The sequence below is a fragment of the Chironomus tepperi genome, unplaced genomic scaffold (assembly GCF_022539635.2).
Source record: "Chironomus tepperi strain 1889 unplaced genomic scaffold, CSIRO-AGI_Ctep_v1 contig_172, whole genome shotgun sequence".
NCBI classification, from domain to species: Eukaryota; Metazoa; Arthropoda; class Insecta; order Diptera; family Chironomidae; genus Chironomus; species Chironomus tepperi.
In genome coordinates this window covers 446190-471415 of record NW_027226294.1, presented here as the reverse complement: position 1 = coordinate 471415, position 25226 = coordinate 446190, and the positions used below count along the sequence as shown (strand labels likewise).

The 25226-nt window shown below is 32.4% G+C and overlaps 4 protein-coding genes and 1 long non-coding RNA gene across 10 annotated transcripts; 2 read left to right on the top strand and 3 right to left on the bottom strand.

The window, feature by feature from the left end:
• Positions 1 to 445: 445 nt before the first annotated feature.
• Gug (arginine-glutamic acid dipeptide repeats grunge) lies at positions 446 to 13298 on the top strand. Of its 4 annotated transcripts, none has more exons than XM_070638246.1 (13): positions 447 to 994; positions 4992 to 5393; positions 5746 to 6717; positions 6786 to 9211; positions 9278 to 10018; positions 10082 to 10387; positions 10555 to 10605; positions 10872 to 10949; positions 11010 to 11121; positions 12046 to 12076; positions 12183 to 12274; positions 12814 to 12881; positions 13159 to 13298. In XM_070638246.1, exons 2-13 carry the CDS (start codon positions 5337 to 5339, stop codon positions 13223 to 13225), a joined length of 5001 nt encoding a protein of 1666 aa, XP_070494347.1. In that variant the 5' UTR covers positions 447 to 994; positions 4992 to 5336; the 3' UTR covers positions 13226 to 13298. The 4 variants fall into 4 exon arrangements, with proteins under 4 accessions (XP_070494345.1, XP_070494347.1, XP_070494346.1 ...); XM_070638245.1 differs by having other exon boundaries at positions 12043 to 12076; XM_070638243.1 differs by having other exon boundaries at positions 11980 to 12076.
• Positions 13299 to 16504: 3206 nt separating this feature from the next.
• Positions 16505 to 17596, bottom strand: SsRbeta (signal sequence receptor beta). The gene is made up of 3 exons (XM_070638270.1): positions 17459 to 17596; positions 16932 to 17318; positions 16505 to 16868 (listed from the first exon to the last, which is right to left on the bottom strand). The coding sequence occupies exons 2-3, from the start codon at positions 17316 to 17318 to the stop codon at positions 16668 to 16670; spliced, it is 588 nt and encodes a 195-aa protein (XP_070494371.1). The 5' UTR covers positions 17459 to 17596; the 3' UTR covers positions 16505 to 16667.
• Positions 17597 to 17697: 101 nt separating this feature from the next.
• LOC139088947 (solute carrier family 66 member 3) lies at positions 17698 to 19394 on the top strand. Of its 3 annotated transcripts, none has more exons than XM_070638311.1 (5): positions 17698 to 17848; positions 18045 to 18155; positions 18245 to 18554; positions 18616 to 18736; positions 19112 to 19394. In XM_070638311.1, the coding sequence occupies exons 2-5, from the start codon at positions 18091 to 18093 to the stop codon at positions 19243 to 19245; spliced, it is 630 nt and encodes a 209-aa protein (XP_070494412.1). In that variant the 5' UTR covers positions 17698 to 17848; positions 18045 to 18090; the 3' UTR covers positions 19246 to 19394. The 3 variants fall into 3 exon arrangements, with proteins under 3 accessions (XP_070494412.1, XP_070494411.1, XP_070494410.1); XM_070638310.1 differs by having other exon boundaries at positions 17726 to 17959; XM_070638309.1 differs by having other exon boundaries at positions 17727 to 17945.
• A 1428-nt stretch (positions 19395 to 20822) lies between these two features.
• Positions 20823 to 21375, bottom strand: LOC139088905 (tryptophan-rich protein TspO-like). The gene is made up of 2 exons (XM_070638255.1): positions 21217 to 21375; positions 20823 to 21155 (listed from the first exon to the last, which is right to left on the bottom strand). Exons 1-2 carry the CDS (start codon positions 21373 to 21375, stop codon positions 20823 to 20825), a joined length of 492 nt encoding a protein of 163 aa, XP_070494356.1.
• A 218-nt stretch (positions 21376 to 21593) lies between these two features.
• Positions 21594 to 23224, bottom strand: LOC139088954 (uncharacterized). Its single transcript, XR_011544264.1, has 3 exons — positions 23070 to 23224; positions 22072 to 23008; positions 21594 to 22011 (listed from the first exon to the last, which is right to left on the bottom strand). It is a non-coding gene; the product is annotated as an uncharacterized lncRNA (long non-coding RNA).
• Between the last annotated feature and the right edge of the window lie 2002 nt (positions 23225 to 25226).

Sequence of the window (25226 nt, the reverse complement as noted above, 5' to 3'; positions counted from 1 at the left end):
AATCGTTACAGGTTACTTGATCAATTTAGGAATCAAGAAACTTTAGTAAACAGAAAGTTTTTGGAGACATCTGATGTTTATTATTGAATTTGCACCAAAAGTGATTTATATCTCAGTAAACATAGCACAATAATCCTTAAAAATTAATTTGTATAACTTAATTAAGTACTCGCAATAAGTATAAAGGAGTAATTGCCAAAAACAGCAATAAAAACCAATAAAAGATACAGAATCAATTAAAATCTGATCATCAGGACAAAATACAGAAAAAGGTAAGCAAAACATGTTGAAAAATACATTTGGCACACAAAATAAATGCAAGATGCACAAACAACAAGCATAACGCACGTAAAAAAATTCAAAATGGAATCGGTTAATCAGAGATACATGCAGAATTATGATAGTGTTAGTGAAAAAGTTTATGTGAACCGATATAAATTTAATGCAAAAGTAAAATTTTCATGAAATAAATAAGTTGGTAATAAAGTGTTTTATTTAATTAAAAAATGCTTTAATCGGTAAATTAGTGTTTTAAGATCAGTAATCAATGAAAATAAAGCATTAGGATGAATGCATAGTTAATGAAAATAGTTTTAAAATTTGATGGTAAAAAATGTAACTTTTTGCGTGTGTGCGTGCGTCTCTCTTTAGAAAGAAGCGTTTCTTAAAAGCAGCAGCGAGAAAATTAATTTTGTGAGAAAATTATCATCATAAGGAACTACATGTATTTTAATTACAAGTGAAAATCATGGATTATCATCAATATACCAACTTTATCATGTTTTATTACATCACTAACTATATAAAGTGAAACGGAAAAACTCGATTAAAAAAATTTGTGCACAAAAGCAATGAATAGAAAATTGAAAAAAGAAGAAAAGTTCGCATAAATAATCAAAAAAGGAAAAGGAAAAAAAAAGTGAAGAAAGAAAAGAGAAGAAACTTCCTTTTTTCATTGCCGTCGCAAAAAAGGAAGTAATAATGAGTGTATTAGGTAATTTTCCCCCAAAAGAAGTTTTCTAAGTGGCGATGCATATAATACAAAAAAATTGGAACTAACAAAAAAAAGAAGTTCCATTTCATAAAATAAAAAAGTGAAAAGATACTCGAGCATTAAATTAATGTGCATTGCAAATATAAAGCAAATAAATTGCTTGTTTATCGCGTTCATCAATGAAACAAAACTAAATTAAATTAATAACGTACGGAGTTTATTTTTTATTAATTTATTAATGCAGCTTAATTTAACCTGTGATTAATCGAGTCAAATAGCTACTTATCAGCACTATAGCGTTTAATGACTGTGAAATTTTATTCAATTTCATTTTAGCTCCTTTGTAGAGACAGCTACATAGACAGCGATAATACGAATGCGACATTTATTAGAAAATAATTGTCTATTAAGCAGGATTTTCAGTGTATTATAATTGTGCAATTCATCTTAATCTGTTTAATATTTAGTAACTCATTCATCTAGATCGATGAACGACTTGTTTGGTACCCTTTCTTCCGCAAATTTAACAGATTATTTAGTTTCCGTTTACACACATTTTTATTGTGTTTTTTTTTTTTTTGGAGAATGGAGAAAGATTTAAATCTTACATAAAAGTATGCCTCTGTCTTCATATCTCTTTTTTTTGCACTTTTAAGCTCTCGTACACAATTTTTTTCTTTTCTTTTTTTCTGCCTTTAAACATTTTTCTTCTTCATTTGAAACCACACGTTGATTCTTTTTTTTTTTTTTTTTTGATTTTTTTTTATTGTAAACATATATTTAATAGCTTCTTTTAACCTTATGAGAATATTCTCTCATTCACTCTTTATTTCTGTTTGGGTCCATGAAAAATTATCCATGCTTCGGCTTGAAAGCCTTTGTACTTATTTCAACATACATACATGCATAAACATTCTTCTTCTGCCTACTCTTTTCGTCTATAATTTCATCTATATATATATATGCCTAGTTGAAGGAATTAATTGAGAGTGAATTTCTAGATCTATATAAATAATTCATAGTGTAATTAAGTAATTATTCAAATTAAACAAAAGCATAATAGAAGTAAAAAAAATCATAATTATATCGTGTGGCGCAATAAGGAAAAGTTATGTCGTTGAAATGTTCCAGGAAATTTGAATGAATTCTGAAGTTTTTCATTCTTTTTTTTTTACTCTCCTTCCACTATCTTATGTTAATATGGGGTGTAAAAAAGCGTCAAATTAGGGTCAAGCACTTCATTTTCTTCTTCCCAAGTCTCTTTTTTTTTCTTCTGTGCGCTCACGTTTGTGTATAGGAGAAAATAAATATTCAAATTCACTTAAAGTGCTTGATGGATATGGCGCATTGATATTTTCGGGATGATGATCTCGTGTCAGAGATGTGATACTTCCTTAATTTACCCTAAAATATGTGAGCATATGCTGAATGGACATGTTACGGTGCTAATTTGCATGTTACTATACCAATGAGTATCTTGTGGTACCTAATGAGCATACTCAACATGTCTAACATAGGAGTATATAATAAATGAGCATCTTACGGTTCCTAGTGAGCATGCTCATTGGTACCGTTAAATGCTCTTTGAGCATATGCTTGAAATTAAATTAATTCTCTCTGTGAGGGACATAAAACGCTTATCACAATGTAGTGGCTAAGGCGATGCTATCTTGACAGCTGTTTCTGGTCCATTTCAATAATAAAATGCTTTAGTATACCAAACAAATGAAGCCATAATATACATGCATTCAATTGACTGCGATAAAGTGGCCTGAATCATCTCACTACCTACTTTAAGTAAAATGTGAGTACATCCCGCTCCATCCCCCAAAAAACTTCAAGCTACGCCCCTGATCTTGTCGAATACAAGTCAATTAATGCCATAAAAATAATTGAAATTAAGATGAGCATGCAATTATAATTAAATGGGACAAAATGATTGTGGGAACTTGAGACTACTTTATAAAGACATGCAAAAAATTGATATACGAGAGGAGAAAAAAAAAATATTGATCGATTGTTTTTCTCACTAAATAATCATTTGTCTTTGTTAATTTTGTTTTAAGCATAAATGCATTTACAAAGTACTTAGTCGATGTCTCTTAAACTAATCGTTTTAGATTGGATATTTGTGTGAAGGAAAAAAAAACAAAAAAATTTGTCTACCATGATGGAATACGTATATTAACTGACGGCGGCAACATATTTTCCATCTCTATCCGACCATCTTTCTCTATTCATTTTCATGCTTTGTGTGTGCTCATACATAAAGTAAACTACTAATAATCCCTCATAAAAATAACAATAAAAGTGAAAATAAACCCCAATTCTCAGCATCACACAAAAATTGTACATATCAATCAACCCTCCTATACGATATATATATTTTTTTCTTGTTCCTTTTTCCTCCTTTATGTATATTTAAAAGTGTGTATTCATTCGTATCGTACACTCTTTTTATAGAGCGTGCGGTTTTCATTGAGAAGAAGCGGAAAAAAAACTAATATTTTATTCCTTTTTTCCCACTATGTCTAACATTTGTTACAATAGTTCCAATAGTAGACGCTTCAAATTAATTAATTGAACATTTTTTAATTATATTTTCTCACAAGTTTGAATATGAAACCATCAATTAAGTTTACAATTTAAGGAGGTGTAAACAAATGAATTGTTAAACATCAACAATTCATGAGCAATGAAAATTAATTTTTTTTTTTGCTTTTCTTCTTATTACTTTTATTATTACTCGTTTTATATTCGCGCATTTTCAACATCATAACGTGTAGCATGAAAATGATTTTTAATTGTCGGCACTTTGTCCGATTAACAGTACTTCTTTATAATGCTCTTATTTACTTAAAACATAATTAATTTAATCACATTTATTATGACGATTATGCGACCGTGGAAAATTTTCAATAGGTCTGTTGCTAATGCTATTCGTCGTGTGTGTATATTTTTTTTACACTCTCATACGGCTTATTTTCTGTACGACATTTATCACTTGCCACTATGGTGTGTCTGGCATACTTCCCCATACAAAATATTTTGATTTTACATATTTCTGTGCTATATTCTACTTATGTATTCATGATTTTAGACATAAATTATGATCACTAATGTGAAAATTATTATCCAAATGAGTTCAGATCACGACATATTTAGAATGGGAACGTGATTAATTTGAACTCAAATTGATTAGTGTCCAAATATCATCAAAATGCTTTTTTCAAACAGGAAAATTAATTTTCAAAAATTGGTTTGTTTACATTTCCACTTGAACATTTTGTTCTAAATTTTTGGCTTAATAACTAATTAATATTGCTTTTGAATGACTGCAAAATGTAATAAAAGAGTGAGCATAGCTTAAAATATGCAGTTCTTTAAATATATCAGCATATTTAACTCAATATTTGCTTTTTTACTGAAATATTAACTTTTAAAAAAAATTGATTTGTTTACATTTCCACCTCAATATTTTGTTCTAAATTATTGGCTTATTAATTAATTAATATTGCATTTGAATGACTGCAAAACGCACAAAAAGAGTGAGCAAAGCTTAAAATATAAGAATCTTTACATATTTCATCATATTTAGTTAGAAATTTGCAAATTATTAATTCTATCAAGTAAGAATCCATGGGTCAAAAAATAACGGTTTTTATTGAATCAAAAATTCAAAATGTAATACATTTGCGCTCTTACACATTTAATGAAATCTCGTACTTGCTGCAAATTAACTTAAGTAAAATAATATTGAAAGCACCATACTTAATCACTAATACAAACAGGTAGCGAGTATGCATAAATATTGTTGCTACATAAAATTGACAAAGTTTATAATCTCTTCAAAAAAAAAAAGATTCATCTCTCAGAGTTAATATAATTCTAATGATCATGTTTCATTGATGAACGTATTGCCATAATAAAAAAGAAGAAGAGAAGTGAATTTTAAAGAAGTAATACATTTTTTTTTTTCTTCCATTATTGTTCATAGACAAACTATTATTAACTTTATAAAAGGAAATAAAAACATTTTAAGACTGCAATAAAAAAAAGTAAAAATATAGTGGCAAAAATATTGTAGAAGAAAGAAGCGAGTGAAGAAAGTTTTTCATATTGTGTTGAAAAGCCTCCAAGTGAAGAAATAGTTGGTCAACAATTATATTTAATAGTATAAAAAATTGTCAACAAAAACATTTTTATGACTATTATCCTGGAAGTGTTTTAAAAAAACCGCAACAACGGATCCGTCAACGAGCAACGGACGTCGATTAGCGTCTCTAACAGCACGGCCACAAGCCCTGTTTTGCAAAACATCGCACTTCTTTGTGAATAAGTTATGGAAACAACCCCAAGTCCAGCAGAGCCAAGAATAAGAGTGGGTCCTCAGCACCAGGTAGATATATTTTATTGTTTATTAGGCACATTGTAGTTAATACTCCTTTTTTACGATTCCTTTATATTCATTTTTATGGACATTTGTTTTGTCATTTGGTCATCTTTGTCAGGTATAAAATTGTTTTAATGTCTCTCCTTACATAGAAAATTCCATAAGATTGTTTTATGTTCACGCACGTTCTGGAGACATACACATTATATTATAGTTTACTCTTTATTATTATGTACATTTAATTTGTCTATAAATTGTAAAAAAGGAAACAAAAACATTAGAAATGATAGCAAATTCCATTTACTAACTCCTCTCCACTTTACATCTCTTTATCGCCATTTTCACCATTATATGATAGGCACAATTGCCAGATTATCAACCAATTCAAAATTACCGTTCCGAAGAAGACGAAGCTAGAGATCTCGAGGATCCACGATGGCGTCCAAATGTATTTCTTGATAATGACTTGTTGATGTATATCACGGCCGCTCGATCAATAGCTGCATTTCAAGGAATGTGTGAAGAAGATGGTTGTATTGCTGCAAGTCGTGATGATACCACAATAACTGCATTTGACGTATTACATGATTCTGATTACGATCCAGGTAAAGCATTAGAAGCATTATTAAAGTGTCCTGTAGCAAAAGGTATTGAGAAAAAATGGACGGAAGAGGAAACTAAACGATTCATAAAAGGCCTCCGTCACTTTGGAAAGAATTTTTTTCGTATTCATAAAGACTTTTTACCACATAAGCCAACTGCTGAATTAGTAGAATTCTACTATTTGTGGAAAAAGACGCCCGGCGCAAATAATAATCGTCCGCATCGACGTCGCCGTCAAAGCTCGTTAAGACGTATCCGTAATACACGAACAAATAGTACAGCAAGTAATACAAGCACGAAGAAGGAACAAACTCCCGAACCTCAGGCCCTTACAGAAGTTGCGTCCACGAGACCATCTTCTGTATCAAAGGCCGAAGAAAACTCCTCAATTAGTGAGGACGAAGCAAGTGAATGTGATAGTGATTCAAGTAATACAAATAAAGGTTCAACAATAGGTGAAGAATCACCGTCCAGAATGAGGACGCGAAACAAACAAACTACAAAAGAACAAAACGCCAGTAAAAGGCCAAAACGTGGTACTGAAACACCAGAGTCTGCAACCGTTGAAAGTCCACGAACGCCAAATAGAAATTCATCTGGCGGTGATAGTAAAAAGAAATCAACGAATAATAGTAAAGAGACACCTAGTAAGGGTAAAAAACGGGTTAACAATGACTTGGAAAATGAGACAGAGGATAAGGATGGAATTAAAAGAAAACGTTCTGATGTAAGATTATCATTTTATGCCTTTCTCAAATGTTATCACTTTAATAATTGTTTTTTTCTCGTTTATAGAGTCCCGCCGAAAGTCTCACGACAGACAGCAGACCAGGGTCGGTTATGGATGAAGGTGAATCAAACAGTGAACCAGCTGAAAGTATGATAATGATGTCAAAGGATGGTGAAGAGAAAGATCCACTATCAATAGCACTACCAGAAACACCATCAAATGATACACAAGCCGGAAAGGAGGAACAAAATGAACATCATCGCTCTCCATCAGATGTAGCAACACCAGAAGATGTCGCAGACATTCCAGCCCAGTCATCAAAAACTGCAACAAATAGCAGCAATAGTAATAGTAGTAATAGTAGTAGTAGTGATGAGAAAGAGAAGAAAGTAACAGTGCCGACTTCAGTGGGTAGTGATCAGCCGAAAAATTCAGCGGCTATTACGCCAACCACTCCAAATATTGTCACAAGTGATACTAAAGAGATAGTTCCAAAGGAGCAAGAAATGCTTTCGCGGCTAGCTAATATGAAACAGGAAGTTGTTCCAACGACACCAACGTCTCTTCAGCCAACAGCTACTACAAAAGAGTCACCGACGGCGTTTACAATCAAGAAAGAACCAAATGAATATGAAGTTCCGCCAAGTCAGAATGTTACTGACTTAAAGGTGAAAGTAGAGATAAAGAGTGAAGCAGCAAGTAATAATAATAAAAATGGATCAAATAATGTAGCGAGTGATATAAGTAATCAAATGCCAAATGATCAAGATAACAATAATAATGCAGAAAACTTAGTATGTAAGCCAAATGAAAAGTTAGTAACTGGTGCAACAACACAACCAACACCAAAAATGGAGGAGAGACAAACAGCTGGAACTGATTATTCGATGAAAACATTTATGGAACAGCAGCAACAGTCACAACAACAATCTCAGCAGCAATCATCGTCAATACATCCTCCACGTGATGGCTTTAAGATTGAACAAAATATAAAGAGTGAGTCTAAGCCTCCACTCGAAGCACATAAACCAATTTTACCAACATTTGTACCAAACGAGAGAGAAGATGGTAAATTTCCACTTGAGCCACCACCAGGAATGCTTCGTCATCCGTATGAGCCTCTAATGAAATTTGATCCAATGATGAAATATGAGCTACCACATCCTGGCATTGATCTTAAGTATTTACCTCCAGAACATGCAAGACTTTATGCAGATGGTGCACTTAAGAGCCAATTTTCGGCTGATAATCTTATAAAAGGTTCCTCTCATTATCCACCGCCTCATGACTTAAAATACCCACCAAATATGTCATCACAATTACCACCATCGTCACAACCGCCATCTCAAACAAATGATGTACCAGCTCATGACTCATCGTCAAGGAGAACACCAAATCAAGATTCACAAGGAAGTAATAGTAACTCTCAACCATCTACACTTCCTTCGCCATCGACGCAATCGCCTTTAACATCACAGCCATCATCATTGAGTTCCGCTCCACCACCACCAACGTCATTTGTATCACATCCTGGCTTAAGTATTAGTAGTGGACATTTACCAGCAAATCATCCGTCACTATTAGGAAGTATGCCACCATCTCTAGGACCATCATCCTTACCACCTACATCCAATTCATCGCCTTTCTTACCCATTCCAACAAGTTTACATAGGCCAGATCCAATTCAATCTTCGGGTGCAAGATCATTTACATCATCCGGAACGACTACAACGTCATCATCTAATACTATATCATCGGTTAATAGTGCATTTGGACCAGGAAATTCATTATATTCAGCATCAAGAATGTCTGAAAATAGTCGAGATGGACTTCATGCACCACATAGGACATCGCCACTTGGGCCACTTTTACACGGAAGTCCGCATCCGTTGTTATCACATCCATTACCATTACATTTAGGACATCCAGGTTTGGCTGGTTTACAGCCTCATCCAGGTGCACATTTACCGCCACACTTACACAATCATTTAATGCAACCTTTAGGTGGTGGTGGAAATACGCCATTACCACTTATAGGCGGTCCACAACCTTCAACAAATCCATTGACTAGTTTAATAGAGGCTGCTGGTAGACGAACTCCAACATCTTCATCAGTTCCTTCATCAATTAATCACATTGCGCCTACGTCACTACACAATTCCGTGATTCAATCTCCCTCAGCTCCATCGAGTCTGAATTCATCATCGTCGTTAAGTCGATCGTCACCTCTTGTACATCCGTCAGCAGGTGGTGGTGCTTTTACTCATACACATCGACCTCAATCGCCAAGTTCTAATCATCCGGCAAATCTAAGTCGAAATAGTCCTTTGCATTTAGGAGCCGGTCAACAAGTGCTAGGACCATCACCAGCACAAATGTCTGCAGCAGCTGCAGAAAGAGAGCGACATCTTATGAGACAACAATCACCTCATATGACACCGCCACCACAAACATCATCAGCATCTCTAATACCAAGTCCACTGAGTAAAATGTAAGGCATATACGTTTGTTTTTTTCATATCAATCTGTTCATTAGATTTGTTGATTTTTATTATAGGCCTGGAGCGAGTCCGCCAGTTGTACGTCATCCGACAATGCCATTACCAATTCCTTTAGGCATGGGTCCAGGATCAGCTCTACAAAGTCAAGTAATGCATCCATCTCAAAATCCATACTCACATCATCTCCTGCATCCCTCAATGTTTTATCCACACAATCCATTCAATTCGCCTTATCCTTATTCACCTTACGGACCATCGCCTGGATATCCTTATATGAAAGGAGCAGGACCACTTGATGCAGGCCCACAACTTATATCACATCATCCAACCAGTATTCCACCGCCAAGAAATGATGAACCACCTTCGCCGCATGCAAACGGTCCAAAATCTGTGACGTCACTACATGATAAAATCAAATCGCCAGCACCATCAAAACCACCTCATAATAATAATAGTTCTAGTAATAATAATAGTAGTTCGTCAAACAATCCACAAACACCACAAGGTCCTCAACATTCACAAGGTCCTTCACCTTACTCCTCGCCGTATGCTCAATCGCATGCATTTATGGAAAATACTCTTCCACCGGGAAAAACGAGTCATATAGAGGCATTACGAGCTCATGCTGTGAGTGCAGCTGGTATGGGTAGTCATCATCCAACAGAACCAGTTCACATAGATGCTGTGGATATTGAGCCTGATCCTGAGCCGCCAAGTCCCGTTCATCAAATTGATCGAGGTCCAAGTCCCGAAGCCAAACCAGATGATACAGAATGTCATCGATCGCAATCAGCAATGTAAGTCATACATACTTTCGTGTTAAAAATGAATAAATTATTTATAACTTAATTTCAAAACAGATTCGTTCGACGATGTGATCGTGGAGATTACAATTCATGCACAAGAACAGATTTGGAGTTTAAGCCGACACCCGATTCAAAACTGGCAAGAAAGCGTGAAGAACGTGATAGGAAATTAGCCGAAAAGGAACGAGAGAGAAAAGCTCAACAGCAAGCAGCACAACAGCAACAACAACAACAAGCGCAACAAGCAGCTGCCGCGGCTGCAGCACAAGCCAAACTTAAAAATGAAATTAAATCTCCATATCCAGATACGCCTGCATTACGTCAACTTAGTGATTTCGCAAGACCGCATGTTGGATTCAGGTAAGGATTTCATTTTGTGGATATTTGTTTAATGTAGGATTGTGAAGTTATAGACACACATATATAAACAAAATATGACAGGAAATGTAAATGCTTTAGTTAATTTTTTTGTTTCAATATAATTATTATATATATATTATTCTTATTTCTTGGTTCTTTACCAATAGTCCTGTGGAACATATGATTTCACCTTATCATCCACTGTATAATCGTGAGAGGTACGGTGAATTATGATGCTTGTAAAAATTATAAATCTAATACAATCATTGCCCTCATTCTCTCATACATTTATTAAAAATTAAATCATTAGCTTTATATCCTATAAAAATTTATATCCAATTGGCATCATATACCAAAAAGGCACACACATCAATTCATATAAAAAATCATTCATTTAGATTTATTCTTCTTATTTGTATGTTTTAAATTAATGCCGATTCTTAATTGAGACAAATTGTCTTTATTTTTTGTTCATTTCCAATAGGGAATTTGAGGAACTTAAAAATGCTCAGGGAATGGGGCCGAGTCAAACGCATCCAAACTGGATGGAATTTTACAGAAGGTAATTTATCATTTTTTTTGTACCAAGCTAGCTTTGCTAATTTATGTATGTCATTTACAGAGGTATACATCCGCCTTATCCCATTTATCCGGGAATACAGCAACTGGAACGTGAGCGGCTAGGTCTACCACCAGGTCCACCACATGGAATGGAATTGTCAAATGAGCAGATGGTGAGTGTCGTGGATGTTAAAAATGTTGTTGTTGTTGTTTTTTTTTCGCATAAGTTGAAGCCATTTCCATTATTCAATACAAAATATCTTCTATATCTTCATGTTTCGGATTTACATCATTAAATTATTGTTCCTTGTTTTTTCATCATCATTGAATTCATTCTGATTATAAGAAAAGTCCATCAATTGAAAGGATTTTTTTTTTTTTTGTTGGAACCAAAAAAATATTACATGGCAAAATCTTAAGACATACATTTGCTGGATTTTCTCTTTTATTCTCTCATTCATCATACTGTTTCTTCATCTTTCCTTTCTATTTACCTACTTTTTTTTTGTTTTGTATCAGTGGTGGGCAACCTTTTATTTATCGCGGCACACTTTGGTGATATGCCCCAACCGAAACTCCACATGCAGGGGCGTAGCCAGGTGGGATCAACCCCCTCCGAAGGTTGGAAAATCGTTTATTTTTTAACGATTTTTTTATTTTTGAATTTTTCGTTTTATTTTCTAAAAAATTCAAAAAATAACGGTCGGGCCCCCTTATTTCTGGCTACGCCCCTGCCACATGGTATACGGATCATGACATTTCTTTGGTGGCACACTAATGTGTCGCGATACACAGGTTGCTCACCACTGTCTTATATTTTATCTTATACTTTATGTTATTATTTTGAGGAAAATATGTCTTACGTCTTTTTTATTTTTTCCATATTTTTTCGACTTTTTTTTTCTGTTGTGAACCGAAACTGAAAACTCTCCTTAAATAAAAAAAAAAAAACATGTTCCTTAATGTCCCCCAAAAATCAAATCAAAAAAAAAATATATCTTGTAAAAAAACAAATTTGTAAAAAAAATTAGTTACGTTTGGCTGGTGAATATCATGCTCACTCACATACCCATTTACACCTACATTCTTCACAGCAGCCGGAAGCAGCCGCAGGATTTCAACTACCACGTGAGTTTGTATTTCCATCCTTTTGATTGTAAAAAAGGATGTTCTTAGATCCTTCCATTTATGATCTTCATTACTAACTTTGGTTCTCTTTTTCATCATTTTGTAGCGAATGTCCCTCCCTATCGACCGAATTTATTGATGCCGAGAGATCCACATTCGGATGTTTTACTTCGTATGAGCTATGCTGATCAACTTCAAGTAAGTTTTGAGACTATATCAGTGTATCTCAAACTATTCACAGCGTGATACACTTAAGCCTTTATTCTTTATTCATTGAGTGTATCGCAACATATTAGTGTGACGTGGTGCATAGTTTGAGAAACACTGGACTATATAATGAATATATAACAAACCTTTTTTGTGATTAAAAGTCCGAGTGGATAACTAAATATAATGTTCAGTTAATTAATAGAGCTATGATCGATGACATATTTTGTGGAAGGTTTCGGGGAAAATGTCATTAGTCGTCCATAGGCCTGTTAATTCACTAGGGAAGATATCTCCGAATTGCGATTCGAATCTAGCTGAATAGTTAAAACTCTTCCACTCGGGATGTCCTACAAAATTTAGTTGGGTATTCATCAGAATTATTATCTTGATTGATGTTTGTCCAATTTTGTACGTTAACTTTTGATCTCCAGAAATCAAGATTTAGATGATTTAATATCATTGAGAATTGACTTGAATTGCTTCTTGCATAAATTTTAGTAATACTAATGTAATTAATTCCATTTCAGGCTGCTGAATTCCAGAGACAATCCGCTGCTTTTGATAGAGCTCACTCTATACATGAACAATATTTTAGGTAAGCATCAATCATTAATTATTGAGGATAATGTAGGTTAATAAGTCTTCTTAGTTCCAAAAGGCAGAATATGAAATGATTGTAAGAAAATTAAAATCTGACGATTTTCTTATCAATTTTTCTAGGTTCTCGTCAAATCCATAAGAACTAGATTATGATTTACTTACTATAACTCTTTAAATTGTGTAAATTAATTGGTCAATCACTTGAGATGTCCAATGCAAGCTCAAAAGTTAACCCATAAACCTACATCTTTCCCATCTTTAAATCCTTTCAGACAACAACAAGAGCGTGAAAAATTGAGAGCAATGGAAGAAGCAGCAGCACGCGTTGGCAAGCATTAATTTAAATTATGAAAAATCGGAATTGATATGGACTTGAAAAACTTGATGATATGGCACAAAAAAAAAAATTAAACGTAGCTTTATTAACGTCGACGATGATGATGATGATGCTGAACTTTTTCCTTATCATTAGAGATGAACATACGAAAGCAAGAATATACAGAAAAAATTAAATCATGACATGAACAAACAAAAAGATTTTTATTTAAAAAAGCGATGATAATAATAAAATAATGAATATAACAAACTGATCAAGCTTAATCAAACGAATGAACAAGGATAAACAAAACAAAACAAACTGAAGGAATGAGAAACAAAAAGGAAGAACTTTTCTAGTGCTGAAGCACTATTTAATTTAATATGACTTTTTTAGGTTGATAAGTGCTAAGTTTAAGGAAAAATGTGAAAATGGAGACAAAATATGACTCAATTTGCATTACAAAGAGGAATGGAGTAGGATGAAGGAATGGGAATGCAATGAAGTGAAACAAAAGAGAAAAAAAAATTCTAATTTATGGTATGCTTCCCTAAAAGTTCTTGCTAGTTTTATTTATTAACACATACTAGAAAGTGAAAAATTATGAAAAGATTTTTAAAGGGGGTTGCTTTAAACTTATTAAGTATGGATAGATTTTATGTGATTATCTATTTCTCTAATTATGTAATCTCTCTAATTAAACAAAATACAGACGTTTTAATACGTTTGAGGAGGATTGATGTATTGAATTGGGAAATTTTGGATTTTCTAAGGTTGATTTAACTTTAAAATTCACATAAATTAAGCTTACTTTGATGTAAAAATGAGTTCTAACTGACAAAAATTCAAAAGTTGGATTATTTGCATCAAAGTAGGCTAAATTTTTATGAATTTTAAAGTTGAGTCATCCTTTAAATTAATCTGAATCAAAGCTTAAAGTCGACTTGAATTTTGTAGTCCATCTGGGTAAGAATACGCTATAACTAGTCCTTACATGTAAGCAAATGCTCAATAAGCATCTTACGGTACCAATGAGCGTGCTCACTAGGTACGTAAGGTGCTCATTGAGCATATGCTTGTATGTTAGGGTAGGGTTCATTAAAAAATTGTCGGACAGCCGACAAGCGCAAGCCTGCAACTTTGAACTATAAGCTTTACAGTTTAACCCTAATTATAACTTGTTAAAGGCAAGTTGATGAAATGTTTTTTTTCCAATCAGGCTAGCAAGAGTCCTTTACATGGAGTCATGTAAAATTTGAGTTGACTTCAAGCTCTGGTATGACCCAGTCTGAACTATTGCTAAATAGCAGTAAACCAAACGAAAATCCGTAGAAATTCCCAATACAATACATCTAGTTCCATCAAACAATTTGAGCTTTTTTATCAGCTTCTTAAAATTTTAAATATTCTGTTCGGCATTTTACAGTTTTGCTTCATTATTTTCTCTACCCCCCAGTAAAAAAAACAGCACATAGAAATATACATAATGAACCTCAGAGATCATAAAACTGATCATTCGTGGACTGTATAGTGACAATTCTTTTAGTTCAATTTTTAGTTATTACAATTATATTCATTTCTCTGACTTTTTAAGGATTTATGTTCTTTATTTCCTCGTCTGTAAAATGTAACGAATGCGCCAAACGCCAGTAATAATTTTCTTATATTATAATTAATGTAGAATGAACTCAATTAAGTAGACGAAAATTTTAAAATCATTCATTCAACAAAAAAAAAAAGAAAAAGAAAGAAGGCTAATTTTATTATTTTGAGCATAAGATTGATGAAAATTCTTTATGTAATAATTTGCAAAGTTGAAACTACACGCATAAAATCATTAAATTTGATGAGTTTCTTTTAGGTTTAAATGAACAAAAACAAAAAACAAAAAAAAAAATGAATGATGAATAAAAAAAATGTAAAAAATTATAATCGATCATTATTAATGGAAGTTACATGATTTTTTTTTAGCTTTAAGTCGTAGAAAGAACAATGAAAATTAGTAAAGGAAAAAGATTTTTTCATGCATTGTATACACATTAATTATTAATTCAATTAATCCTCACATTGAAAATGAGTAAATAACAATTATGGGACGAAAAATCTATAAAAGATCAAAAAACTTATAATTTCATGATTTATGATGAGGTGTATAAAGTAATTTAAATGAAAAAAAGGAAATAACATACCTTCATACTTAGAATAAATCAATAAATTCAAGATGATGTTAATGAATATGAAGAAAATGAACATTTTTCTCTAAATGCTAAGGAAAATTTATTTTTTGTAGATGACTCTTAAATAAAAATAATGAAAAGCAAATAAACTTGCAAAAATATCAAAGGAAAAATGATGAATGAGGAAATTATAGTGAATAAGTAACATTATAAAATTATAACAAAAGAAAAAAAAATATAGTCATCAAAAGCGGATGACATTCTTGCATTGACCCATCAGTAAATAGATTATTTGAATTCAGACAAATTTAACGGATTTTTCAAATTCAAAAGACTCACTTTTTAAAACATTTAACGGAAATATTTTGAATTCGGACAAATTTTAACTGACGTTTTACTTTCAAAATCGGACAAATTTTAGATACAGACAAATTTAACGGATTTATCAAATTCAAATTTCGACCAAACTTTTTAAATTCAAATTCGGACAAATTTTATCGGATATTTTAAATTTAAATTCGGACAGATTTTAATGGACATTTTAAATTCAAATTTTAACGGAATTTTTTGAATTTGGACATAATTTTCAAATCTAACTAATTTCTTATTTGATTTCAAAAATTAAATCTTATCAGACAAACACAACATGAATTGATTCAATCAATATCCACAAACTTTAAGTTATATCCAGCCAGACAAGCAAACAAAATTGTATACATTGAACATACATGTCATTGCAAAGATACGTTAAAATTGAAAGAATTTAATCCTATGAAATGTTGAAGACATGGAATTTTCAAAAATGCGAGCGAAACATTTTTTAGGACAAAGAAATCGCAGGATGAAAAGGTTTCTTCTTCATAAGTCATACGAATTTAATTCTTTTACATAAACTTCTTAACAAAAATAAAAAAAGGAAACAAAAAAAAACTTAAAAAATGTAGAATTTGATTTTTCTTCTCGCGACACATACACACAAACAAAAAAAATATCGATTAATTATTTATTTATGATAATAAATGAGAATTGTAAAATTGCGAGAGGATTCGCAGCATAAAAGAAAACATAAATTCTTATATCATGAAAATATAAATAATAAAAAGAATGAATTAGAAAATACTCAAATTAATATTTTTAATCATTTTTCTTCCACTTTCAACTTGGTTTTTATTTAGGATATTTTCCTTAATTAATTAAAATTTGTTTTTTGCATTTCTTCTAACAAATGATGATCTCTTGAAAATTTTAGTCTGTGAGAATTTTTATATGAATATGAAAAGTCTTTAATTTAGGTTGACTTCTTCTTTTGTGCTAGGAGTTCATATTTCGTCTTTGATTTAAGGAACAAGCTGTATGGAATGACAACAGTTGGTAAACACATAATTACGAATGCGATCCAGTCAAGGAAATGTGATGAGAATTGCTTGTTGAATTGAGCCAAGTTAACAATTCCACCTTCACCTGGTTCTGAACTGATTGCGTATTGGAGCTATAAAGTATAAAAGTAAATATTAGTACCGTTATATACATCATCTATACATTATTAGCTTACGTTTGGTGATGATTCAATTGGACGATAGCTGACTTCAGCGGCTGTGAAATTGAAGTATCCATGGGCTCTTGGACGGACAACAACAACATGAGTAATGTTAGTTCCAGATGCAATTCTGTCAATTTGAACTTCCAATTTTCCACTGACCAAATCGAATGCTTCGCTTGGGAAACCTTGATCTTCTAATGAAACGTGTGTGGCTGGTCCAGTTCCAACATTGAAAAGAGTGTATTTGACCAAAACGTCACGTTGTTCAACCAAGTATTTATTGAGAATTTGTTTAGATACTAATAATCTAGCACGGGTTTCTTCGCCCGAATCAGTCGTTGTGGCCATAGCCATTGACACGATTAAAAGTAGTGCAAGAGACTTGATCATTTTATTCATCTGTAAGAAGTTAAAATAGAATAAATTTTCATGTAAAAATTGCAAAATTATTTTAAGTCAAATTTTCACTGAAATTGATTGAATTGGCACTTGATTTATGCTCATTATGGTTTATCTTATCATTATTAAGTATTTCTTACCTTTTTAACTTGATTATTCTACGTATTTTTAACAATAATTAAATTAATTCTCGCGATGTTATTTCCAAAACTTTCTATATAAAAATCTGCCAACAAACGTCCAACACGGCAAGAAGCAATGCGTTGGGAAGCAAAGCTTCGACATTAGAAAAGCGACGATTTGAATTTTAAAATATACGTTACAGCAACCAAAGTGAAAAATAAAATTTATGTAAATTGAGATTTTTGTTATTGTTTAGCATATTTAATATCCAGTTCCGGAAGATAAAATTATAAAAATGTTTATCCAATAGTATTGTTCTAATAGTGTGTGTGTATTGAGCATCAAATTTGAAACATAAGCCAAATGTACAGAATAAGACCCAACAGTACATAAGAAAATATCTCCCGGTAATGAAGGTCAAAAAATATATTTGAATCATTTGAAAATATTCGTATCAATATCAGTTAGGAAGAAGAACAGCTGACAGTTGAATCATCGTATTTAGTAATATTTCATTCGTAATAAATTTAAACGTCACACAAAATTTTTTTGGTCAAGGGAAATCCATTAAATCTGTTAATAATATTTTCTATATTTTTACAGATAATCTAGTCTTGTCTTTTATTTATTGACGATATAATCTAAGAAGATGACTGACATTTGGACATTAATTGGTGACATCTTATCATTTGTGACGATAGCATCATGCTTAATGTAAGTATCAGAATTAATTGTCTAATTCGTGAACAATTGAAAAGAATTGAGTACTTGAAGCACTAAAAATATTAAATTTCTATTTATAGATCAAAAGTCCCACAAATTATGACGATTTACCAACAAAAGAATACAGCTGGGCTGTCAATGAAAGGTCTAGTCATCGAAACTGTTAGCTACACGATCTCCACACTTTATAACTTTACTAATAGCTACAGAATTCTTAATTATTTTGAGTACATCATCTTACTTGCCCAAAACTACATGCTGATTGTTATTGTATTATTTTATCGGAAACAACTCAACCAAAAGTTTATCGGATGTGCTGTCTTGTATGCTCTGGTCGCATCACTGTTTGCTATGTATATCCTACCCAAAAGTATTTTGACCTTCCTAATTGTATGTCATTAAGATACAATTGATAAGCATGTCATGTTGACTAATTAGTTATTTATTACAGCCTGGAACACTGCCAATGTCTGCTACATCGAAAATTTTGCAATTACTTGAAATCCTCAGGTCCAAAGATTCAAGCTCAATTAGCGCAATTACATGGTTCATTTCTGCATTCACAAATGCCAGTAAGTATTGATTAGGATAGCAAGTGACTGTATTTGTATGACGAAAGTGTGACAATTACTTATGACAGTCAGATGACTTAAGAATCTTGTTATATCATACAATAACCACCCCACACTTGATTCTTACCCCGAGCAGCACAATCTGGCGATCCTTAAAAAATCGATCTGAATCATGTGTCACGTTGTCATCAGGGCAAATTTGTTACACATCTTTAATACGCCGTCATATCGGTCCCCTGCAATAACGTTGTGCTGATCGGGTACGACATCTGATTCACTTTATCATACACATACGTCAATAATAAGCAGATACAGTCTCAATTAAAAGTGCTAAAAATACGAAAAAATTTCATTAACATCTACTTCTTATTCCAGCACGCATCTACACAATCTTCCTTGACAGTGCCGATATAATGTTACTCACTAACTTTATCGTTTCCACTGGATTGTCATCATCAGTTCTTGCAGCTGTAATGTATTACAAGAAGCCAAAGGGCAAGGAAGAATAAGTCAAGTTCCTAACTATTGAAACACTAATGAAGCTTTATTTGTTCTATAAAATTAATTAAATAGACACGATTTTATGTATTTTTTGTTGTCACTTAATAGCCTTTTAATAATTAACGACACAATAAACAGTTGACAGATATTAATTAAATTTAATTGTTGTTTAATATGTAAATATGAATGCACAATACTGTTGCATAGGTCAGATATGCAAAGTATGGAATAAAAAGTACTCCACTAAGCTTATCAACCTTGTAAAATAAAATTCCAGTGAATACAACAAAGATTAGTAAGACAATCATTTCAATTATGGCACCGAGTAGTAGATCAAGTCCGAATGCTAATAAGGGCCACAACCAGTTCAAAAGGAGCTTAATAAAGTAAATTAATAGAGGAATTTTAATGTCGTGAGTCTTTTTGTTCATCCATAAACGCCAGCTCGAGATGCCCATTAAGGTATAAAGTGTAATCCATGCCACACCTACGAACTAGAATTAATTTTAATTAATTTATTGTTTTTAAAATGAGTTAAAGTTTATGGGATATTTTGAGGATGTAAAATAGAATTTTAAATGTATGATGGGAAATTAAGCAGATGCGTGCTATTTAGTCATGGAAAGTTTAAAAGCCTTGTCATGAACTTGTTCTATATTTATATTGAATATCATTGCATGACTGGCTATTTATTGATAACGACCAGTAGTAAGGAATGGTTTTAGATTTACTTTAGATATTCTTGTTCCTTAAAAATATTCAATGCTTGTTGAAGCTTCAATCGATCTTTGGGATCGTTCATTTATTACGTTACAGAATAACGAACTTTTTTCAAAAATGATAATAAGTGAACGCCCCTTAAGAAATTTTGTACACTAACACAGATAAAGAAATTTGTAAAATTGAATTTATCAAATTTTTACACAAATAACAATAATTTCACTGTGTTTTTAACTTTAGTTAGTTATATTAAAGAATAATAACGCATTTACAATGCTTCTGTACTAAATGATTTCACCTAAAAATAAACAATTCTGCAATTCAAAATTTGACAATTTTCTTTCATAGTGTTAGTGTTGACAAACTTCAAATTTTTGACAGTTAACTAAAGACATGATGTCAAGAAAAAGACAAAATGACGATAAAATACTACACACATAATATCACATACCCAATCAGGTGGCGCATATATCGGCTCAATCCAAACTTTTCCATTATGTTCCTTAATCTTATCAGCCAACAACAAAAACATCAAAAGACCGCCAACATTCGGAATTAAAATTGCAATAAAAATTTGCACTATTCGATAGCTTAAAGGCTTTAATCTTCCCATGACTTTATATCAGAATATCAAACAAAAACACGTCGATTTGCTCACACTTTGAAAATATAAATGTTTATTCAAATTAAATAGATTCAAGATCATAAACAAAATAGAAAGATTACATTTACACACATTATGTTATGAATGGAAATACTTAGAAAATTGCAGATCCTACACATCTTTATATTTAATGTCTAAAAATAGAATTATATGGAGGTTCGTCTATGCTAATCATAAGCATAATCATATTGTTTATCTTCCTCAATTCATTCTGAAAATGGCAACACATACAGCTGAAGCAAATGCCACCCATAGACCGTATGGAATGAATAGAATTCCGGCAATTTTGTCAATACGATAGAATAAAAGACCTGTAAAGACGAGCAAGATGAATATGATGATGATATGAATTGTAGCAAGGCCAACGAGATGGAAGTAGAAGAAACTTGTAGTCCATGTTATGTTGAATAGCAAGTGCACAAAATAGAGGATTAATGGACCTTGTGCTCTGCCTAGTTCATATCCTTTCTCATACACACGATAACTTGCATATCCAATCATAACATATATTAATGCCCAAATAAATGGAAAGACCTAAACAAAATACATAATTAATGGAATTAATAAGCATAAAGAAAATTTATGTATGACTTACAATTTCCGGAGGACTATAAGCAGGACGCTGAAGTCTTGTATACCACGGTTCCTTAAATCTAGTTGCATTCAATGATGCAATCCATCCTAATATCAATGGCACCAATATTGCAATTAAAATTTGGAAGAATTTGTTCCTGTAAATTATTTTCGTTTCCATTTTTAAAAATTAATTTTTTCTTTTTCTTATGCCGCTTTGATTCCTGTACACAAAAATATCCTTAATGATGATTTCACACTTCTACTAAAGCAATGTTATCTTATGTGTGTATTAGTAATGTTTTGATGTTTTGTTTACAGAATGTTTTATCACTGGAGATTTAAAGTTTCTCTAAGATCAACATTAGACTGTGTTTGCATAAATTAACTTCTAGAATCTTCATTAATAAGGTACAAATTCTTTATTCAATAATATTCATTTAGGTACACGTACAACATAAGTGTAATAAATGCTTTTTCATGAGTTTAATCTCCAAATTGTGAAGCACAAATAAGAAGCAAAGGTTACCCAGGCAAAATATGGAATAAATAGAACTCCAGCGACTTTATCAATTCTAAAGAATAGAAGTCCATTGATTATGATCATAAACCATAAAATAATAATGTGTATTGTAGCAAGTCCAATCATGTGGAAGTAGAAAAATACGGGCGTCCAAGCTAAATTGATGATAAGATGAATGATGAAAAATATTATTGGATTTCTAGCTCTTCCCGAGAAGCCATCTCCTTCGTCATATACTCTGAAGCTTGCATATCCCATACAGATGTACAAGAATGACCACACTGGTCCGAAAATCTACATAATTAACATTTTAAATTAGACATTTAAGCATCAACATTAAAAAATTTTATTTACCCAATCAGGTGGATTCCATGATGGTTTATTTATAGTTTTATACCATGGCTCTTTCTCGCCCATCGTTGTCATGGATATAATCCATCCTCCAATTAACGGAATTATACATGCGATGATAATTTGGACAATTTTATTTTGAAATAATCCCATTTTGACTTCTGAAATGCTTGACGAACGACTGATCACTATTTATCAGATTTTGAGTATTCAAAGATCGTAGTTTATAGTAATGATGATGATGATTTTGTGTGGATGTATTGTGTGTATTTATAAGAGAATTGAAGATGTATGGGATGATTTAAATACCAGAGTATTTGTTTTGTAAACAACGATCATATACTTTGTAGCAACATTATTATCAAGTGACAATGACATGCTGAATAATATTCACATAATTCTCATTCATGTACTTGTTACTATTTTGGACGAACATCACGAATGTTGTCGGTAATCTTTATTGACTTTTGGTTTATGTATTTACATAAGATCAGAAAATTGTTTAAATTCCTGGAAGTGACTCGTGCAATAATTTAGAAGTAACAGTCTCTGTGTCATTTATTGACTTTATAGGCTCGTGGTTTGAATACCACTTTCCGTCGTGATTATTGACATACAATAGATAATGCAAAATTCCCATGAAAGTCAACCAAAAAATGTACGGAATGAAAAAGTAATGACCGTACTTATCAACTTGTTTGAAAGTCATCGCTGTAACGAGTGCGAATGGAATCAATCCTATGTAATAATAAGCAGCAAAGTTCAATTTTGTTGGACTTAGAGCAATTGTTGACCAATCAAGAATTAAAAGAAGTCCATAAAATGTAAATGCTAGAATTCCGTTCTTGGAACAACACTTTGATGTTGTTTCGATTGTCCATAATCGATATGTAGAATATCCAATAATTGATAGCACCATACTCCTTATAATTGAAAGCACCTGTAAGAAAGTCGTCCATAAATTATTCATAAAATTTGTACTTTTTTATTGATTCTTATACCCATTTTGGTGGGAACCAGTCTTCCTTCAAAAACATGTCATATGAATTAATAATTCTATCCTCTGTAAATAGCTCAAGAATCATTATTCCTGATAATGGAATTGAATTAGCTATTCCAATAAGAAACTGAGCCTTCAAAAATAACTTCCAGTTCATGATTACAACTTCAAATGAAACATTTTCAAATTTTTGTATGCCTTTTCTATCTGATCAACAGATTATAAGTTGGAAATGATTTTTTATTTTTTTTAATTGCTGGGTTTTTAACAAAATTTATTTTCATTGTTAAATTACTGTCAATTTGAGAGTTACTTTATCTTTAATACTATGTTTTACATCTGAATCAAGGGTACATACGGGTATATGCATTCAAAAATGAGGGGTCACTATCATTATTTGAAGGAAAGTATCTTCAAACAATGGAGGATCGGGTATGGATGATAACAAAGATTTATGTGACAAAAGAATGGTAGGATGGGGCCGTTCACTTATTACGTATCGCGAAAAAAAGGTATTCGACTCTTTCGCCAATTTTAACCCCTCTTCCATATCTAATTCCTCTCCCCCATATCTAATCCCTCCACCATATCTTACACTTCTTCCCCAAATTTACCCCTTCTCCAAATTCAACTCCCCTATCCCAATTCAAACCCCTTCTCCATAACTAACTCCCCTACCACAAAACTATAAAAAAAACCTTTAGCTATTCAGATCTTTAAGATCCAGAGCTGGGCTAGAGCGATTCGCGGCTAATGATTGTTTAACGAGTGAGGGTGCGCCAGACTACTGCACTCAATAGACCTACAGTTTATAGTGGGATCAGAACCACAAAACTAACCCCTCCTTTATATCTAACTCCCCTCTCCCATATTTAACTCCCCTATCCCAAATCAACTCAGCATATGGTTCATATTACAGCCTAAAGCAACTTTTTACGTCCAAGAGTCTGTCTAGAGGCACGAAGGTCATGCTATACAAGACGCTCATAAAGGTCATTGCAGTAAGTAAGTAAGTAAGTATCCCTAATCAAACCCTTCTTCCATATCTAACTCCCCTCCTCCTAATCAGCGTTTCGTAATAAGTGAACAAACGGAAAGACTAATGATGAACTATAATCAGTAATTAGGGGTCATTCAACTACATAACGTATTATGTGTACGTACTTTTTGGAGTAAAAGAGAAGTCTCTGAGAGATATACTATGTACTAGGACATTGCAGGTACATCAGCTCTTATGACGTACTCGTGTCTTTGCAAGTGTGCTGAGGTTTCCAAAACCCAGTGATAAGCAACCATTGTGCTACGACCCACATCAGTCCTAGAAAAAAAATTGCAGCCAACAGGTTGTTCACCACTGGTTTAAGCAAAAAAAAAGTAAAGATATTCAAACATTTGTTGCTATTTTGTGTGACATGATAAGTAAACGGCCCCCTTACCCTTTATTAAATACAAATCAAGATCAGGCTAATCTACACATACATCATTTATCTACTATCATAAAGTCATGATCAATTATTTAGTTGCCATAGACTGAAATTTAAAATTGATGCAAATGTGACCCATGCTAAATATGGAACTCCGAATATAATTCCGGCAATTTTATCAACGCGATAAAACAAAATTGCTGTAATTAGAATGAATATCCATAAAATAACAATTTCCACAAATGCCCATCCAAGTTCCATTAAAATGAAAAATATTGGAGTCCACATCCAGTTTAGAATCAGCTGAATTGAGTATGATATTAATGGTATTTTAGCCTTTCCACAGAAACCACCTCCAATATACCATACTCTATATGATGCATATCCCATGAGTATGTATAAAATTGTCCAGGCAGGAAAAAACAGCTGCAAAAATAATTATCAAAAAATGTATTTTTATAGTTATCAGCCATTAATGTCAAGTATATTACCCATGTAGGAGGATTGAATGGTGGCTTGTTGAGCTCTCCGTACCATGAATAATTATCAGTATCTGTAAACAGACTTCCAACAAATCCACCAATATTGGGAATTATGCATGCAATAAGAATTTGAATTATTTTCCAAAACATCTTGACTACCTATAAGACTCTTATAGTAACACTTAATGACTGAAAAATTCATGGAAAAAGAAAACAATCTCGCAACAAGTTCTTATCATATTTAGTGTGATA

Excerpts from the sequence above, each read along its gene's own strand:
- Gug (XM_070638243.1), top strand. The coding sequence starts at position 5,337 with ATGGAAACAACCCCAAGTCCAGCAGAGCCAAGAATAAGAGTGGGTCCT. Across the intron at positions 10,019-10,081 it reads CATCGATCGCAATCAGCAAT|ATTCGTTCGACGATGTGATC; the intron begins GTAAGTCATACA and ends ATTTCAAAACAG. Across the intron at positions 12,882-13,158 it reads ATACATGAACAATATTTTAG|ACAACAACAAGAGCGTGAAA; the intron begins GTAAGCATCAAT and ends AAATCCTTTCAG.
- LOC139088905 (XM_070638255.1), bottom strand. The coding sequence starts at position 21,375 with ATGGAAACGAAAATAATTTACAGGAACAAATTCTTCCAAATTTTAATT. Across the intron at positions 21,156-21,216 it reads CTTATAGTCCTCCGGAAATT|GTCTTTCCATTTATTTGGGC; the intron begins GTAAGTCATACA and ends TATTTTGTTTAG.
- LOC139088947 (XM_070638311.1), top strand. The coding sequence starts at position 18,091 with ATGACTGACATTTGGACATTAATTGGTGACATCTTATCATTTGTGACG. Across the intron at positions 18,156-18,244 it reads ACGATAGCATCATGCTTAAT|ATCAAAAGTCCCACAAATTA; the intron begins GTAAGTATCAGA and ends TTCTATTTATAG. Across the intron at positions 18,737-19,111 it reads TTCTGCATTCACAAATGCCA|CACGCATCTACACAATCTTC; the intron begins GTAAGTATTGAT and ends TTCTTATTCCAG.
- SsRbeta (XM_070638270.1), bottom strand. The coding sequence starts at position 17,318 with ATGAATAAAATGATCAAGTCTCTTGCACTACTTTTAATCGTGTCAATG. Across the intron at positions 16,869-16,931 it reads CAATTGAATCATCACCAAAC|CTCCAATACGCAATCAGTTC; the intron begins GTAAGCTAATAA and ends TATACTTTATAG.